The 19,481-nt window shown below is 49.0% G+C and overlaps 1 protein-coding gene and 1 long non-coding RNA gene across 4 annotated transcripts in view; one reads left to right on the top strand and one right to left on the bottom strand.

Moving 5' to 3' along the window:
• The first annotated feature begins 1,293 nt into the window (after positions 1-1,293).
• LOC114909395 (uncharacterized) lies at positions 1,294-10,686 on the top strand. The gene is made up of 2 exons (XR_003797280.1): positions 1,294-1,391; positions 9,844-10,686. It is a non-coding gene; the product is annotated as an uncharacterized LOC114909395 (long non-coding RNA).
• Positions 1,381-19,481, bottom strand: part of LOC108933316 (zinc finger protein 385D-like) — a 38,350-nt gene continuing 20,249 nt past the window's right edge. For 2 of the 3 annotated variants that reach the window (XM_029248328.1, XM_029248327.1), the window contains 7 exons: positions 17,329-17,415; positions 11,963-12,073; positions 8,352-8,523; positions 4,347-4,658; positions 4,049-4,230; positions 3,691-3,792; positions 1,381-3,173 (listed from right to left, as the gene is read on the bottom strand). In XM_029248328.1, coding sequence (XP_029104161.1) covers positions 2,943-3,173; positions 3,691-3,792; positions 4,049-4,230; positions 4,347-4,658; positions 8,352-8,523; positions 11,963-12,073; positions 17,329-17,415 — 1,197 coding nt within the window. In that variant the 3' untranslated portion in view covers positions 1,381-2,942. The remainder of the gene's footprint in view (positions 3,174-3,690; positions 3,793-4,048; positions 4,231-4,346; positions 4,659-8,351; positions 8,524-11,962; positions 12,074-17,328; positions 17,416-19,481) is intronic. The other variant, XM_029248329.1, reaches the window with a different exon arrangement.

Here is a 19,481-nt window from a genome sequence, read left to right as displayed (position 1 = left end):
ATGTCTTTAACATCTGTTACTGATATTCAGAAGTCAAAATATGCTGAAAATGGAATATGCAAGTAAATGTGAACACTGCCCATGATGTAACTCTGTTGATGATTGGCATTACTGGTTGAAGTCGGTGTAAAGGTTTTTTTTTTTTTTTTTTAAAATAAAACTGCTTATTGGCAAAAAGTTAGGACGGAGCTAAAAAACATGTTTATTGCAGCGTTACCGCTGAACGAGAGCACGCCAATAAGCCGTTATGAGCAAGGAACGCAATGCATTGTTGCACTCACTTGTTTATAACAGCCATTTCTTTAGAAAGTAATAATAAAGTTTGGGTGTGCAAGGAGCTGTGTCTGTTTAAATTGAAGGATGGGTTAATTTAGCTGTCCTCTTCGGCTCGACACCGAGTCGTGGACCAGAGGTCTTCGCCGAGTCCTGTCGCTCAGACGTGCTACATTTCGACAACAATTGTGACACCTGCTGCTCTTCACACTGGGTTCGATACCTCTTGGCTGTAAAGGTGACAAACACTTGGAAGCATAATGGTAGATAATGGAAGTTTTATTGTCCCATTGCTCCTTTCAGCTGCCCCACATCAATGACTCCACTGTCACATGAAGATAATGACTGTCTTCTTAGTGTTTTTGCCCAGACTGCTCAAGTTAAACTCAAGTTGTTATGGCGATGGACGTGCATCACCTCCCGCTGCCCCACTAATGAGGCTCTACAAGAGACATGGCTACTTCGGCATCGCGCGTGAGGAACTCGTGCAGGAAGCCCACCGAGATCTGGGCCATCGAGAGCATTGCGAGGCCCCGGCTTCCATGCTTGGAGAGATCTTGCTTCTCGCGAACATCCGTCCTATATTGGCTTCATCATCAGCATGGAATTAATCAGCTTGTTCCTAGCGTTAAAAAATATTAAACAAAAATAGTCCTTTTTTTAAAAAAAACAAAAAAAAAGATATACAGTCTTCTAATACCGGCTCCTCTTGCAATCACTCACTCGAGAACTTTGAAAACTGAAAAACTTTTAATGGATTGTGCCCATTATATGCGATAATGCCGTCTCAGACGTGTGATAGGAAGAATCTAATTTATTCCACAAAACCATCATCAGAGGAAATGAAGGGAAAACTTTGTGACCATTTTAATCTTTATCATCATTCCTCTCCGTCTCCTGTTTGGTGTTTTGGGTCTGTGGGGGTACGGGGCTGGGGGTGGGTGCTGGAGAGGTGGGGTTGATTAAACGGTGGGAAAAAGTGATTTGAAGCTTCTTTCTGCCTATCGCATCAGCACCAGGAGCAGAGAGGTTCCCCAGCGATCCGGCGAGGTGGGAGAGTAATTACACTTGGCACGCGCTGCGAATGAGGAGCTGCTGGACACAAACCCTCCGAGGAGGTAGGCCGCTCTTTCCGATCCACTCGCCGATAAGGAGGGCCGCGGAGGACATCTTGACCATTAAATTGCTATCCCAAAGCCACGTTATCTCGCCAGAAGTAGGCACAGCATGGGAAAGACGTTGTCATTCATTCATTCATTCAGCCTGTTCAGCCTTTTCGTGCAGTGTTGTCATGTGGACTCTACTGGATCCTGACTTGTCACCTATCAAAATGCAAATGGTTTCAAATCCAATTGTTTATTTTACATGCAGCTCTTGACACTGTGAGTAAGAGGAGTGAAACGTGGCCCTCGGTCTCAGGGTTCAAATTCGACTTGGGTCAGCGTGGAGTTCGCATGTTTTCTCCACGTTCGCATGGGTTTCCTCTGGGTGCTCTTGTTTCCTCTCACAGTTTGTAGACCCATGTTTCCGGTGGACCGGTGACTCTAAATCTCTCGTGGTGTGCGTATGTGTGAAAGAATGAGGATGTGTGGTTGCCCTGTGATGGACTGGCGTTCCGCTCTGGGTGCCTACTGCCTCATTCCATGCCTCCAGGTCGGGGTCCGGACTCCTGTGACCCTGCTTTGGACAAGCGGTTATTGATAATGGATGGATGGATGGATGGACGGACAATAGATTCTTCTTTACTTGAAGGTGTGTAATACTAACATCTCAGGACCAAAAGCGTAATTGCTTCACTCTTAGACGCTCAGGTAGTGGTCAGCGCACTGCTGAGGGCCAGTGAAGTGCTGTCAAGGAAGGCTCTCCTTCATCAGGTTCAGCTTTTTACTCGATCATGTCTGGAGTAATAAAGAGGCTGTATTTGAAATTCAGGAACTTTTCTGCAACCTCATCTAACGTCATCTTTGGTATCTACAGTCAAGGTTGTTTGCTAAACTAAAATGTACCAAAACCAGCTTTTGCATGATGAATGAAGAATACACTGGAGCTTCTGACTTTATAACTGCTGTTAGACTTGGGCAGACATTACTTTTACACCAACCCGATTAGTTCCCCGATGTACCTTGTGTACATAGACCCTAGTTTTGAGAAACTGGTTCTTAGATCGGACAAACGCGCACAGTTTAGCCGGACTGAACCATATGAATTATGCATGGACAAAATTAACAAATTAAGATTTGTGTTTTATTTTAAATGTGCTATTTTTAACACACGAGTAGATGGCACAGACAGGTCTCACTCAGAAATCACTCTGGTCCATGTTATGGTCCTACTGCTATCGTCATGGTCATTCAACCCTTTCAATTCTAGGACAGGAATGGTCTTCAGAGACAGTGGCTCCAGTCAGGAAACATCAATCCGTAATGCTCTGGACACCTTCAGATAGAAACATCGCTGCATAGTTCCTCGTTTGGTCTTTAGATTATTGCAGTACTTGGCGGCACTAGCTTGCCCCCAATCCAGTCAGAGAGAAGCGGCTCAAATCCGTCAGGGATCGGGAGGAGATCCGAATCCGAATGAGACATCGGCTCGAAGCGCTGAGCCGAGGGAGCGGCTCGAACCCGGGTCTGAAGAGGCGCGAGACGGTTCCGGATGGGCTCTGCCCTGGGTCAGTAGGGAGCAAACAGCACAGGCGCGTGCGAGGCTCGGATGGGCCCAGGAGCGGCTCGGAGCAGCGGCGGGGCGAGGGGCTGCGCCTGAAAGAGGGCGGTGGCGGCGGAGCGGAGGGAGAAGGCAGGAACCGCGGCTGCAGCTGCGGCGGCTGCTGCCAGGTGGGTGGGAAGCAGCCTAGTGGCGAGGGGCTTCCCTAGCTCGAGCTCCTTCCTCAGGGCCTGCCGCACCTGCGGAAGGTGGGGGATGGGGCACACACAAACACAGAGCACGGTCATCCTCCCAGGGCGAACACGGAAGGCCACGCGGCTGGGATACATTACCGCATCGGCGGAACGCTGGTCTTCACGCTCGCGGCGACCCACATATAAATACACAGTTGCCTTGGATACACCAGGGCAGCGCTCCATATTCAGCTGGTGGGGAAGCAGTTTACTACAGAGCTGCAAAAACATCTTGTCCTGCAATGCTACACACAGGCACGCACACGCGCGCACACACACACACACACACACACACACACACACACACACACACACACACACACACTGCAGAGCTGCTCAGAGAGTATTGGGCTGCTGTGATGCTCATTAGGTCACTGAATCTACTCAGAGTCCTCAGTCCTTCAGCGTCACACAATACCAGGGTAAAGAGCGTCAATTTAAGGAATGTGCACGCGTCATACTGCGTTCGTGCCCTTTACTGCTCGCGATAGCTGCGGTGGAGGTGGCGGGCGTGCACACGTACAGACTGAGCGCCGGGCCCCCGCGGGGTCTTGGTGTAGGGGCTGTACTTGGGCTTGGCCGGCTTCCCCGCTGCTCGGTCTTTGTGCCGCCTGCTGCTGATGTGCTGGAAAGGAGAGGAGAGAGGAGGATAGGAGCTGAACTCTGCTCTGTGTGCCGAGGCCACGGCGAGTATGACGGAGCCTCCACCAGGGAGCGCCCCGTTTCCTTGCTAGCGGGTTCACGTGGCCACCTTGCTGCCTCTGTCGTCACGAATATTAATATGCCTTTATGCAAATGGATGCCCGAAGTGGAACCAAAGTGTGATATTTTCCACGAGCACTAAGCAATTTACTGAGGGCACGTTGAGTGTCCGCCGGCACCTGTTTGAGCTGCGTCTCCGAGTTGACGTGCACGTCGCAGATCTCACAGTGGAACGTCTTGTTCTGGAGGCCTGTGGAGGAGTTGCTGGGCGAGGCCAGCCTGCTCTTGATTCCTGGCCGCGGGAACGACTTGATGGCCCCGCCACCGCTCCTCGCCTCCAACATGGTTTTGTGTTTCGCGCCTGAGAGAGTGCAGGAGCCCACGTTAGCGGCTGGCTAAGGGAAGCTGCTCGAGGGGCCAATGCAGGGTGGTATGGGCTGTAGTGAAGTGGGGGGGGGGGGCGGCTGTGTGACTCACCGCTGTTGTGAGCCTCCAGCTGTGAGGCGGAGTTCACCGCCACCTTGCAGAGGGAGCAGTACAGCAGTCGTTTGGCTTTCTCCTCCTCCGTCTCGGTGCTCGTCTCTGCGGGAGGGCTAGTCGTCGGCGATGCCGCGGCGGGATCAGAGGCAGCCTCGACTCCCCCCGTCGCACCGCTGCCGCACGGCGCCGCCCCTCCGGACGAAGCAGGAGGCGACAAGGACGCCGTCCCGGCCGTGCTGTCTAAGGAGGGCGCAAAGGAAGGAAGGCGTCTAGAGGCGTTTACTCCCGCGCACGGTGCTCCATCTGAAGCTAGGAAGAAGTTGTCGCACGTTGGCGAAAGTGCTCAGCCGTGTTTATGTTTCATTTTTCACCAGGCCGGAGCTTTTCATCCAGAGTGGCACACGAGGCCAACATGCTATAATGTAATTAGTATTGGGGGGGGGGGGACAAATTACATCAGAGAGAAGTAGGTACTGCAAACACAGCTTAGAAAATATTCGTAGGCTTAGTTTTTGGTACCTCCTTACCGTTTGGGAATTATTACTATAATTGGTGTTCATTATCCTCCCAAAACCATGTCTCCTTAATCTTCAGGTGAAGTCTTCTAATGGAATATTTCATATGTACTGTGTGTGTACTATATGTAGTATACACACACACACGCACGGAGTACATATGAAGTATTAAAAATGTCGCGTTGTCGTCATTAATAATGAACAAACAACACAAACAGTTGGGCTGGAGTACAGTGGCAGCCTTCTTTTGTTCGCCGGCGTGGTTATTAGCGTTGACGGCTCCTAATCGGCAGCACAGACGGGGAGAAGGAGCCAGAAGGACAGCGTGCGCAACGCTCGAAGAGAGGTCAAACATTGCTGTCAACCCCCGACGGCCAATCAGACGCCACCGTCAGACAGCACCGGGCACGCGACCAATCAGATAGCACGTCGCTGTCGGAAGCGCAGCTGCAGGAAGCCTCTGCTACCGGGCCAATATGTGCTCCGTTGACTTGCGCCCAATTTTCACGTTCTTGTTTACGTCTGCGTGTTCGATGGTTTACGTCTGCCTTTCGTTCGAGACTCTTGCTTTTGTGTTTATAAGTGGATCTTAAGCACGGAAATCTTGAGAGGAAGCGTCTGCCTGTCGCCGCCGCGCTCCTCCGCTGCGCACGTTTGGAAGCGTGTGTTTGCACGCGTCTACGCGTATACGTACGCGTGGGTGAAAAACAGTCGCCCGTTTTTATTAGTCTGGGGCACGCGAACGCAGCGCCGGCTTTTCGCTCCGATCCGAGGACCTCCAAACCGCGGCAAACGCCATTTGCATCTCCAAAATTCTTTCACATCCATTGTTTGTCCAAATAATCAAAGCCTCCCCCCCGGGATCTGATTACTTTCCTTGATGCTGGAGAATTAAGCACTTCAATTTAAATGATTAGGCCCCATTATGTACGCCACCGTGGCTAAAAGCAAATGGCTCCCCTCAGGCTGCCAGTTCCAGGAAGTGTGGTTTGTAATCACAGATTTTGATTATCGCACAGCATTCAGAGCGTGCGCCAATTACCTTCAGAAAGCCGCCCGCCTCAACCACGGGCAACGTCCTAAATGGCGCTCTGCCACTTTCCGCCCAAACTTCCCCGGCGAGACCTTCCGCTGCTAATGCGGCGTTATCCGAAGTCGAGAACGGGTAATGCGGCTCGGAGAAAACGTAATTTCTCCGGGTTTTTAATTGAAACCGCGCCGCTCGTCGAAAAACAGGCGGGCCGACGAAGGGGGTCGTTTATTTGTCCTCGTTCTTACTGTTTCTGCGTCCGCCATGTGATTTAGTCTTGCATTGCTTTGCAGCACCGTTAATTGCTGGGCAAAGTTGGAATTATTGTTGCGTAGCTGACCTTTCCGCATCGACTTTGCTGACGCTTCTCCGCTTGCGGTGTTCGAAAAGCCGAATGTCATTTCTGGAACGGTTAGGGGAGGGGGGGCAGCCTTGTTTACGACGGCAAAACCGCATGCGAGTTGAACCGGTAACTGCGATCGCAATGCCATGTCCTTGTAGAGCACGGTGACATAACACTTGGCCTGCGACCCCAGAGCGTTACGCTCGTTTGGCGGTTAAAGGCGTAGAAATTACTCCTAAAATTGGAGTTTTGAGGGTTTTATTTCTAAATCTAGGGGTGCCGACTGTATGCGTTGTTGATTTAAGATATGTTTTACTAATGTGTGGAACATAGTACAGCTGGTAGCGTAGCGGTTAGAACCGCTGCCGTCAGACTCGAAGGTCGCAGGTTCAAATCCCACCTCCGGCAGTAGTACCCTTAAGCAAGGTACCGACCCTAAATCGCTCCAGTAAAATTACCCAGCTGTGTAAATGGGTTAGTAATTGTATCCTAGACAGTGCAAGTCGCTCTGCAGAAAAGCAAGAGCTGAACGAATGCATGTGAATGTTTAACGTACACAGTGAGAAAGCAGGAATGTGTTCAATTCTTAGTACAAACACAAGTTCATTAGTAAATACTTCTGCCCGGTACGTGTCTTTATAGGACAAGCTAAAAACAGGTCTTTGGCATTAAATAGCTGAATGGGGGACGTTCCTCATTCACGCGCACAATATGCAAACCGTGCGCGCTTGTCCTCCGAAGGCCAGAGATCGCCGCTCGAGTGGGATCGTAAATAAAGAGCCGAGACGCTGCTTTTGACGATGGCTGTTGGTTAGAAGCCGTTAAGACGGGAGGAAGATGAATGGTGACGAATATGGCAGACGGGGCACGGGGGTGACACCCGAGTGAGCCTCGCACCCCCACCCCATTTCCACTGCAGTCGCTGCGTGCAGCTGTCAGTGCTGGAGTCGGGGGGGGGCAATGGATAATGCCAAGGTACATTTCCCACAGCGCTGTGCTGGAACAGACAGGCAGTGAGCAGTGATCTCTGTCCCCCACCACCACCACATACACAGGTTGTTTACGTTTTTCTGATTTCTGATAGCCGCCTTCCAAGAGGGAAAAAAAACGGTATTTATGCACCGTTTGTTTTCAAAATGACCGTTCGTTCATTTATGTTTTTAATCTCCGAAATCTTAAGCGTTTCTCAAGCGATGCGTTCAGAAAGAGACGAGTCTCCCTTCCCTCATGACCCTAGCAGCTGCTGCTCAGACCCTCGTCCTCCTCCTCGTTCCCGTCCTTCCTCCTCGCCGCCACCTCGCTGCCCCCGGACCACCCCGGCACGCGGCCCCCTGTGCTTTTCATTACCCGCCGGAGAGCCTGCTGTCACGCAGCACTCGACCGAACGTCGGCTTCGCTCAAGTGAGCGGCGTCCCTGCGGCGCCCCACTCACCCACCTGAGAGCATCAGTATTCATTACCATATTCATTACCGCACTCATTACCATATTCATTACCGCTGAGTGACATTTGGAACGTGGCACGAGCACAGAGCTGACCCATTCACGCTCTCGCGTTTTTGTCCCCCCCCGTTCGGCGAGTACGCCGAAACAGCCCGAAAGCTGCCGTATCTTTTGTCGCCCGTTGAGGCGCCAGTATTCTTCACCATTTCCCCCCTTTTTCCCCGCTCGTTCTGTTTCGGCTTCGCAGATTGTAGTGCACCGCTTGGCCGACTGTACTGTCAAAGGCGTGTGACCGACCAGTCAGCGAAAAGAGTTGTGCGCAAGTACTGCATTATGAGAAAAGGAAAAATGTAGCCGAGATCCAAAAAAGCCGCGCTGTCTTAAAGCCCTCGGAAGAACATCTCGACGCGTGAGCATCGTAATAAAAAAAATAAATAAAAAAAATCAGGGTGCCGTTTTCAATAAAAGCAGTCTGAGCAGATTCTCAGCAGCAGGTCGGCGAATGGAAACGAGCCCGTGTAGACGCTACTGCTGTACCTGGGGTGCTTTCGTTTATTAAAACCAAACCAGGGCATGTAAACGAACCGCACGGATGGAATTAAATCCGCTGGATAAAGAACAGTTAGAAAAGGCAAATGATTTGGGGAATGGAGACACAGACATACAACTTCACCTGTCTTGTCAGCGCCGCTGCTGAGGTGCGGGGGGGATGTGCTCTTTGGGGAGTCTTTGCCTGACGGGTCCCTGGCAACTGCGTCTGCTGCCTTCTGCTTGCTGCTGGGGGCCTCCAGGGTCTTGAGCTTCTTGGCATGTTTAGTCCCCTTGTAGTGGGCCGAGGCCTGGCTCTGCGGGGGGAGGACACGGCCATGCGGTCAACAGCGGTCAGGTAGGGTCGGAAATGAAAAATCAATCGGACGTTTGGACCCGCGGCATCTTGGCACGTGCGCGGTCACTTGGACGTGTTGCCGCGTTGTAAGCGGCATAAACATTTTGTGTACATAACGCTGCCTCTGCAAATTATAATTCCGGCGATGGCACTTGTTTTTCATGCCAACAAGAGGAAAACGGTTCACAAGACCTTTATAAATCAGGAGCACAATTGTTTCCAGTCTGGAAACTAGTCCTCGACCTCCATAAATCACAGACAACAATGGCAGTAACGGGAGCCTTGGCCGCAGCCTCATTTAATGACTTATGGCTTAACAGAGAAAACTCTGGATATATGGCAGTATGCGTGTGAGGGTGGTTTTTAACACTCGAAGCCATTTACAAGGACATGAGGGGAGAGGCGGCTGGAGAGGCGGCTGAAGGCGAGGCCCAGTATCTGTCAGAGAGCTAACACTTTTACTCATGTCAGGTACAGTGCGTTCATTTCCTCTGGGCAAGGTACTCTTAGCTCTTCCGCTCCTTTGCGACATAGCCGTCATATGATTGCGTAACACGCTTTCAGAGATATTAGAAACAACATCTGATGTGCAGTGTTTCCGAAGTCCTCGCATCGATTGTGCTTTTCGTAGATTATTTCCACTCTAGGTTTTGTGCACAGCTCCCAGGTACACGAGACTGGCGCTCGAGCCCACGCCAGCAGCGACCGTTTCTTTTGCCCCGTTCAGTTAATCCGTTGGTTATTTGCACTTAGACGTTTCGAGAGTTTCCTGGATCCGTTTTTATTCGTTGCATCCAAATCATCAAGCGCGTGTGTTTGGGATACACATCTGGTTTTTAACCTGTTCTGGTTGTGTTTTTCTTTGCAGCTGTGGAGCGTGAGGTTCGGTAATGTTTTACGATAAGCTTCAGCTACGTGAACAAGTATTCTTCAAAGTTCCTTACAATGCTAGGTTTGTGTAATGACCTGTTCACAGGTATTTACCTCTTTATGCACCCGGGTAATTTTACTGGAGCTGATCGGGGTAAGTACTCTGTTCGGTGGTCCTACCGCAGCAGTGCAAATTTGAACCCGTGTCTTTGATTCCAAGGCAAGAGCTCTAACCACTACAACACCTGCTTCCCACAATGATTTCAACATGGAAGAACAGGAGTAAAACGTGAAGAACTAAAAATTACCAGCAGTGCTCCTTAAGACATGTGAGGACTGTTCTTGGAAGGGAAAGGCTTACTAATCACTTGCAAATTTTTTCCTTTCCCTTTTCCTCGCGAAAACGGAGTTGAGGCCGAGTGCACGAAGCGCGGAGAGACGCCAGCTCCTCGGGCCTCGCGGCGGACGGGACAATGGGACGTCTCCCCGCTCGGGCCAAATGCCTCCGCTCGCGGCATCGATCCTTTTCAGCAGCTCGCCACGCGCTCGGAACCCACGCTTTTTTCGCTTTCCGCCACTTTGTAAAACTCTGCACCCTGGGCTTGTTGGGCGTTTGGCAAATAACAGTCAGGTTGGACGCTGGGATGTGCGGGGAACGAAGCGGGCTGTGGGAGCTCTTCGAAAGGGAGAGGATGGACGAAGAGCTGACCGTCCCCGACCGGCCTTGTCTTATCGCCCTGTGTCGAGATGGATTGGCAGGCCAGCGTTACCTTGGCGGCTTGACGCGCCGAGTCATGATTAACGACCCCGATGGAAGGTGATTACGCTGAAAATGATCTCCAATGAGGAAATAAGAACTGGATGGATAATAAATAGCTGACACCTTCAGGACCTTGACAGAATAAATAGCTTTTTTAATGGGAGGAATATGACGACAGTACAGTGTTTTATAATGATGTTGGTTTAACGACCGCAGTAGCGGGGCAGACTGGGCGGGGGGTGGAATGCATTTCTCTTAAAAAAAAGAAAAAAAAAAATCAATCATTTTCAATGAGGGATACAGTATTTCGAGGAGATAGCTGGTGCAATGGGGAAAATGAAAATGAGGCTCACTTCCCAGAGCCATGAAATTATTTTCACGTGTACATCTGTTTCAGATGTCGCCTTTGCTCTTTGACACTAAACGCGTTCATATAAACAAACAAACAAATCCCCATGACATCGTCTGACACATCTCCACCGGTTGTGTGTTTAAAAAAAAAAAAATTCACAGGCGATTTTTTTGTGTTTTTCTAGCCCGTCTATTTAGCTTTTCATTGAATGTGCAGCTTTGAATTGGAAAAATAAGTAGAAATAAAAATGATATGCAGACATCGTGCTTTATTGTAAGGCCTTTGCTTCTTAAGAAATACATTTTCACCACTTTAATAATGTGTGAGGAATTACTTGCTGGAAAAAAAAAACAACTAATTTCATCTACCAGCCAAGAGCAGTTTCTTTCGTTCCTTCCTGAGTTAAACTTGACAAACAGCAAATCTGGTCTCGCTATGAAAAATTTACATGCCACCAAGTGCTGAAATGTTAGCCTTTATTAAACAACTGTATATTGTCATGTTTGTTGGGATCTATTACCACTGTTAATATTTGTTAAGAAATATTAGTTCCTATGAGATGTATTATGGCTTATTATTGCTGTGCTGCTTAGCTCAGCTGTCACCTATCAGCTGCTTTTTATTTATATGTCTGAATTTACACTTGTTCTCCGTTGCGTTGCTACAGTTTGCTTTGGTTCTCTGCACAATTCACTCTAGGTTAAGAAAATAAGTGTGTCATTTCAATTACCAGCGTTACATAATCACAAAGACAAACTCCAGACACTTAAATGAATAAATGTCAACGTAAATGTTGTTTAACAAAAGCTCTTTTTTGCATTTTTTCCCGTTTTGATCTCAGTTTTGTGACTTTCAATTGCATGTGACACTTAACGGCGCACAAGAGCCCTCGTGGGGCCAAGAGGCAGGAAGGCCGTGCGCTCGCGGCAGCGACGCGTGACCGCGATGCGCCCTACGGTCTCCCAGCGGTCACGCCGTGCTTTACTGCCGTTGCAAGACACACATATTGATCACTGAGCAAATACTGAGTGATTGGGTCACGTTGACGCCGATGGGTTTAGCAGGGAGACCCTGGGGGAAGGACGGCTAACTCTGCTCACGTTGCCCTGCGGGCCTGGAGATGACAGAGTAACACAGATTAGGTACCCAGGGTTACATTAACCCCTCCGACTGGCCTACAGATGGGCTCAGGAGCCAGTTGTCTTCCTTCCTACTGAGTGCGAGTGAGAACTAAACGGAAAAATTCCTTACATAAAGAAACCTAGCAGATGACAATTTAATTCAAGACGCTGTTTTCTAAAGCAATAAGTGAACAGAATTAATGAAGTTATTGTTTGCACGAATACATTGGTACAGCCCCTCATGTTATGGCATATTACCGTTACCGTGGCGTGATGTACAATGCACCTTACTCACCTCTGAATTGAATTTGAGCCGACACACGGTGCACACGACCACGGGCTTCCTCTTAGGGGCCAGAGGAAGTCCGAACGTGTGATTTATTATGGCTTTTTGAACTGGGTCCATCTGCAAAAAGAGAAATAAGAATCCAATTAACTCTCCTTACCGCACAGCACCCTAAATCAAACTTTTCTCTCTTTTTTTTTTGCACCCTCCCCTTTTTTGCCTGCGCCTTTGTAAGCGCAGATAAACGCTTTGCTTTTCTCTGAGCCTCGCCGTAAACAAGACTTATGAGTGCCAACGCGGGTCGTGCCGGTGAGCGTCACACGGGTGGCGCCTCGCTCCCGCAAGCTGGCCCTGACGCCCGCCGCCGACTCCGGGGGCGTTTCCACACAAACGCCTTTGAAAATGCAAACCGTCCGCCGAGAAGCCGCTGCGTCCAGAGATAAGGGCTTCAATTATTTATTGGCCGTCCACTGTGCCCGTACTCAAGGGCGCGCAGGTTGTTTTTAAAAAGGAAAAAAAAAAAAAAAAAAGGCCTAGGCCAGGATTATTGTTTGGTTTGGATATACTGAACATTTATGAACGTGTTCACCGAGGTGCCACGGCACAGAGAGCAGAGCCTATGGAACACGTTGACGGGACCCAGCTATCAACCGCTAATCCTATTCCACATCTGTGCCAAACAAATGAGTACGTTTGTATAGGCCACATTTTGAAAGCAATAACCATATACTGCTAAAACAAACCTCGATAAGGATGATACACTGCAGTATATTCTACATTTTCTTAAGCTAAGAAATCAAGGGAAAAAGATTTGGAAAATGTCTCTATTTGATAAGCTACGAAATATGACATGTTGCGAGGTACGTCAATGTAGAAGGCCGCCGAAGTTCACGAGCGAAACGTTTTTCTGAGTTCTAACAAGTTAACCCTAATGAACCATTTTTCCATGTAAAATGTGCTATGTCTCCGGTAGGTTGTTATGTCATTAATGTTATTGCACTGGAGAAAGCCAGCTAGTTATTTACATGACTGAGGCTAGCAGGGGGGATGCATATTGCTGGAGAAATTTCCAGAAGACTCACAAGGGAGTCCTGCAGGAGACTAAAAAGTCAGGCCCAGCAGCAGCCAGATCGCACTGTTTCTCCTGAATAGCGTACACCTTTGCCAAGTAACAGTTTTGGGTTCCCGTCCTTAACCGCTAAAGGGCGATCCTGCTGTTTTAAAGTTATTCCTGGGGTACAGTAAATGGAAGGCCTGGCAGGGTATTTTTTTGTTGGAGTGGGTAGTAAGTAGATCCGACAAAAATGCTTTTGAATACATTTAATTGCACGAGAAGTGCTTCTCACCTTCTGTGTCGATCTCTGCAGGTCTCAACGGAGAACGAACTATAGCGGGTGTGAGCGCTCGAGAAATTTCCCCGAGTTTGGGTTATCGCTTTGACTGCTAAAACTCAGATACTTCTTTTGCATTGAGGAAAGTGTTAAATTGCTTTTTTTTTTTTTAGAACGCAACATTAACGTTCACAAAGTTCGTTGCCATTCAGAACATGAAGGAAAATTCCAAAACAAAAACCGATGATTGAGGGTTGACCTTGTACTTCATGTCAGTGGATAATGACAACAAACATTGTGCTCTGGTGTAAAATGTTTTTACACCATGGAAGGAAGAATTGCCTTTGCCCGTGAAGTCAGCTTCTGTATTATCACCCTGTCAGAATGAAGGACCTCATTAGATTTCCGACAAGGTGTGATGTTGTCGACAATTTTAATTGACCACATTGGAGCTTTTCGAGTGTTGAAGTCTGTGGTCCACGATTATTGCACGCAGCACCAGTCAGACTTAATAGTACCTAAGGCGAAGAAGAACAATTGTTGGAGAACGCTTTTGAATATGTGCGTACAGTAGCAGTCGAAAGTTTGAGTCCGCTTGATGGAAACTGGACTCTTCCCCATCCGAGAGAATGAGGCGTCACGTCTTCCCGGCTTTTCCGCACCAGTTCCTGCAGATGAACGACGCTTGTGGGTTCCTATGTTTTCACTCTTCCGTCCACATCATCGCACACAAGTGTTACTCGGGATGTCCATGCGCGCTCACACTTTTCTCTGGCGCTGTAATAGTCTTCTCCAAGGGCTTATTCTGAGGCCAAACACACACCTTGCACAAGTGTTGCCCATGCTGGAGCCCACTTAACGTTGCGAGGGTCGTACCCTACGGGCAGATTTTGTTCACGAGTTAAAATACTCCCAGGATTTCTCCAGCTGAAAGCCTGGGGATAATTCTCTACGGACAGAGCTCACCCCACGGGGCAACAAACGGCTGGGGTTTTAGAGCTTTACAAAAGCTACAGCAGCATTCCAACTTTGTCTGAGGCCAGTCGGGACCACATGTGCACACAGGTGCCCTACGAGAACCCAGGTTCGCCTTTAACTCCCAGTGACTAGTTTGAACTCTTTATTCATACATACATAGTCCACCTTTTCCTTGTTAAGCATTCCCGCTGTTCGCTTTGAGCTCTCTGTCTTTAACCATTAAAGGGCGGTAATATTGCTTCAAGCGTGTCCGCAACATACGGGAAGCCGAAAGCCTGCGGAGCCTATATTTCATTGCATCTCTCACGTTGCCCGCAAAGTGAAGAAAGCACGATCTGAAGCGATACATTCTCATATCGCTGAACGCATAAAAGCCGCCCTGGTCCGTGACACCGAGGGAATACGCCACGAAGATACAAAGGAACACTGATACGTAACACATGTAAAATGTGCGCCGCGGGCGAACCTCCCACCCCCTCCCCGAAACCGAAGCCCCTTTATGTTACTCCAGCATAAATCTGTCACTGCGACTTGATGAGTGAGGCTTTGTGTATGAGGAACGGAGCTGACCGATATGCCAGGGCATGCTGGGAAGATAGGGGGAGATGAAGAGGGGAACAGCAGCCCTGAGGGGGAAAGAAGTTTACAGTGATTGAGTCAACTGGGGCATCCGGGAGAAATCTCCAGTTCAACTTCGTGAGGAACACCAGGCCTCTAGTTCTTATTATTGTTATTATTACTATTATGTAGCTGACATGGTTGTCCAAAGTGACTTGTAACGTTAGGTTTGTACCCTAAACTACTTACAATGATTTACCCATTTATACAACAGGGGCATTTTTACTGCATCAAGCCAGAGTAAATACCTTGATCAAGGGTACTACAGTAGGAAAAGCGATTCGAACCCAGGTCCTTAGACTGCAAGGCAATGCCTTAACAAGAACACTACCTTCTACTATCTAATTAATAATGGAAATGATAAACTGGAGTAACAGAGCTGTTTGGTAATGTAAAAAAATATATGTCCGTGTTCTAAACATCAGGTCCACTTTTAATTCCCTGTGATTTTTTTTTTTTTTTTGGGGCATATTCCTGCCTTTTGCAGTTCTCCACGTGCAATGTGCTGATGTTACGCTTGGCTGTGTGCTTAGCTGCCACCCCATACCCACAGGAAATTGCACTCTATTTCGAGCTTTTCTACCGTGTTCCAGGTGAAGCTTTTTGAAGCGAACCACCTGGGTCCGTTACGGCATGCCGCAGCCCTAGGGGGTCCCGCACCGGGCACGCTTAGTGTGCTGCTAATCGGCACCGTATCGAGAAAAAAGGTGCAATGGCAACGCAGTCACCGCACAAGTCACCACAAGAGTTACAGGTCAGAGACCTTCCGCATGTTTCTATACAGACATTCCGACATCTCACTGGCCGCTCTTGGCCCCAGCAGACTCAACCATGAAAACATATCTATACACACAGGACAGGACAGCTGGTATTACAACGGTTAAAACTGCTGCCTTTGGACCTAAAGGTGAGAGGTTGGAATCTCACCTCCAGCTGCAGTAGCCATGAATAAGGTACTTACCCTGAATTGCTCCAGTAAAATTACCCAGCTGTATAAATGGGTAAATAATAGTAAATAGATTAACGCTATAAGTCACTTTGGAAAGAAGTGTCAGCTAAATGCATAAATGCAAATATCCCTGGAAAGTCATTTTACCAGTTTTTGAATTCTTCCCACAAGCCTTTTATTAGCCATTAAGATGAATCTCAAATGGTCTTTCTCATGCAAAACAAATTTACTTTTTGTGTAATGGAATAAACATTAAAAATCATGGTGGGTGTAACAGTTAAAACGAAGAGGTTACCAGGGTTCGTTGGCTTTACACTGTAAACAAGACCGTGCCTTCAAGGGCTCAGGCTGTAAAGCTGCTTTCACCTTTGATGCAGTTCGACTTGCTGACAACGGCAGAGCGGGCATCAGGAAGTCGTGCTGCGGCACGGTGGGACCGGCGGGATTCGGTACGGCAGCCCGGGATACGCCATAGCAGCAGACCTTCGGGTCGGAGTAAACCGATAGCGTTGGCGCTCCGGCGAAGCTCGCGTCACTGTGCTGCGGATGAACGTCCTCGCGTTTGTGTGCTGCTGCCGCGGTTTGAAGGTCAAAACGGGAGCTGCCGCCGCTACCCCCCGCTCGCATCGATCCCACCTGCCTCCTGGCTGCAGACCCGCATCTGCTGAGATGTGCCTCAAGCGATAGGACTTATCTGCCCCACGATCTAGACGTTTCCTGACCTCCATAATGATGGGGCAACAACTCTGAGGGTAGCTGGTGGGATGGAGGTGTCAAGGAGTGGGTCCATCGCCACGGTTATAGTTTGCGAAGGTCAATTCAGTGAAAAGCAGCTGGGCCACATAGGTGAGGAATTGGTGGCAGGAGCCCAGGAGCACATTTCTGCGTTCCGTTACCATGCAAATACACCGGAATTTACCTTGACAAATGGGCGGAAGCAGAACCAATGAGCAAGAAAGTTTCAACGTAACAGCAACGAAAGTTAAAAAAATGAACCACTTTGTCTTGCGTATAATGAGCCCATATGTTCTTTCTGGTTACACTGCTGACGAATTAATGGCAGATAAAACATTTCTAGTTGCTGCCATTTGGCCGAGGAGTCTGGGAATAAACAAAAATCCCATCTGCCTTTCAAACGCACGGTTTTTGAAAGAATACAAGAGGACAGCGGGACCGGGTGTACCCAACTACCCACGACGTATGTCCGGCTCGCTCAGCTGACCAAAGTGGTACAGATGACCTGTCCAAAGTAATCTTTACTCTAGGCTTTCTCCAGTTAGAGACCTTTTCTTTCCCCTTTAGTGAGTCGAGGCTCTGCTCTTCATTACAGCTACGCAAATTTCAGTTTGAACCCAGCAGGGCTGCTCCAGACGTTCCAACACACACACACACACACACACACACACACACACACACACACACACACACACACACACACACACACACACACACACACACACACACACGGACCGGCGCACGCATTTCCTCCGCAAACTCACACCAACGCATGCCCGCCCATCGGTCAGCCCGGTCTTCCAGCTTCCCCGGGGGGTCGTCTGCTCCGGAGGGGACACTCCCACCACGGTCTGGGACAAAGAGACAGAGATGGCAAATTTAGTCGGCATGCAGACGGGAGCACGAGGCCAACACCCCTGAAGGACCAAACCGTTCCAGAACTTGACTGCACACATTTTAATTTCAATGTCAGGTCAGCATACTAGTTGCGTAAACACCTCTAAATGCTAATGAGCAAATAACGATAAATAATGGTACATAGTGCAGTATCTAAAATTTATATCATAACAGTCCTTCCTTTCACAAAAATCCATTCTGGGTTCCGAAACTGAGGTTCTTCGAGACTCGCATCATCCATGTCCAGCGTCTCTGTTAAAATGTTGTCTGACGCCCACACAAGCAAACACACAGCCTGCTGGGAATTTTTATAATGGTCCATTTAGTTTCAGACTCCCTTTCAGATGTCCTCCAACGTTCCGCTCTTCCGTTTCCCAGCGACTCTCGGAACGAGTCGAGCTGTTTGAATCCAACGCTCAGCAGGACAGGCAAGCGCAGAGATGCAGAAAAAAGTATCGTGGTGTTACGCAACCGATGGACGGCAGCGTGGCGTTCCTGTGCGGAGGGCGAAAACGGCTGTGTGGTTCCATTGGTCCGAAAAGGACACCGGACGGCTCGTTTTGGGGTCGGGGACGGGGGTCTATCGGTCACCTTCGGCAGCGATTTCCATTTACCGTCTGTTCAGCACGGATATTCCCGCCGCAGTTGTGCTGGAATTGCTTTCATTGAAAGGAGACCCAGAAGATGAACTTATGTCTTGAGAACCTGCTCCGCGTTACCTTTAACGGCATGCAATTCCCAGATAAAACCGGAAGTCCGTTCCGGGGCCCGGAAGTCTCCGAGGGTTCTCCGGCCTACATCCGGACACTCGGCAGTGGCTCTGGCCTGACGTGGTTCATTCCGGGTGGTTCTTACAGCCTTTACCGCATCGCTTCCCCCACCCACAAGAGCAACGGCCTCTACAAAACCAGCCAAGGCAGCAGGTCGCCCCATTTATGGCTGTAGTGACCTTAAACTCAATTGTTTCTCCCCAGGGGTGAGATCAGGTGTTATACACACCGGTGGTGAAAAGACAGTAAACCTGTGCGGTAAACACTGTACACCAAGAGAGCAGCGGGGACGTGACTTGGTTACGAGCACGGACCTGAAACGTGAAGCTTCGAATCCCTTGAGCAAAGAACTTAACCTGAATTTCAGAAAAATATCTAGACAAACCGATGAAAATATAGCTTCGGATCAAAGCTTCACCCTCGAAGTATCGGGATCAGTACGAACACAAAGCAGCAGCATTTTTACACATGTAAAAGAGTAATATGAGTTCAACATTCACACTTCACAGAATAAGAGCTTTAAATCCATGTCAACCAGCGGTGACTGCTTATGGCGGAAAACAGAGAGCAAAAAAATTCTAATGTAAATCGTACCGACGTATAATATATAACCGATTAAATATACAACTAATAAAAGGATATCGCTATAAAACAAACTAGATGCCGCGTGAACAACAGTGCCCTCTGCAAATGTTTTATGTTGTTGCCAGCGGATGCAAGTCAGGCCATTATTATGGCGTTCTCTGGATGCGGTAAAGTATTTCACTCATACATACAGTACAACGCTGTTGATGGTGCGGGCGAGGTGCCGGTTGGGCATCTGCAGGGGAACAGTCACTCAGCGATGGTTCTCTGTCCAATGAGAGAATGCGTTTCCGTCCCATCAAATGATGTATTTCAGTTCAGTCAGACGACGCGGTTCCGTTCAATCGAATCGCGGCTCTCCGTCCGGTCAGATGCGCTCTGACAAATGACGGGATGGGACTTCGAATTCGCGTCCGTTCAGAGGACGTGACTCTGCCCAATAAGAGTATATTTTTCTGTCCGGAGGACGGTGCCGCCGCCTCGCTCTTGAGATGCCGCTGTGAGGGAGTGCGTGTGCAGAAAGGGTCCTTAAATGTTATCTGCAAAACAGTTAAACCTATTGTTGGACCAGCATCCCTCCGCTGCCATTTTTGCCAAACGTGCCGTTTCCTCCCCCCCGGTCTGCAGATGCGCCGGTGATGTAAATGTACGGCGAGCGGGCGCCA

Source organism: Scleropages formosus, chromosome 23 (assembly GCF_900964775.1).
Source record: "Scleropages formosus chromosome 23, fSclFor1.1, whole genome shotgun sequence".
NCBI lineage: Eukaryota > Metazoa > Chordata > Actinopteri > Osteoglossiformes > Osteoglossidae > Scleropages > Scleropages formosus.
The sequence above is the reverse complement of the archived record's forward strand: the minus strand, read 5'-3'. Positions and strand labels throughout refer to the sequence as shown.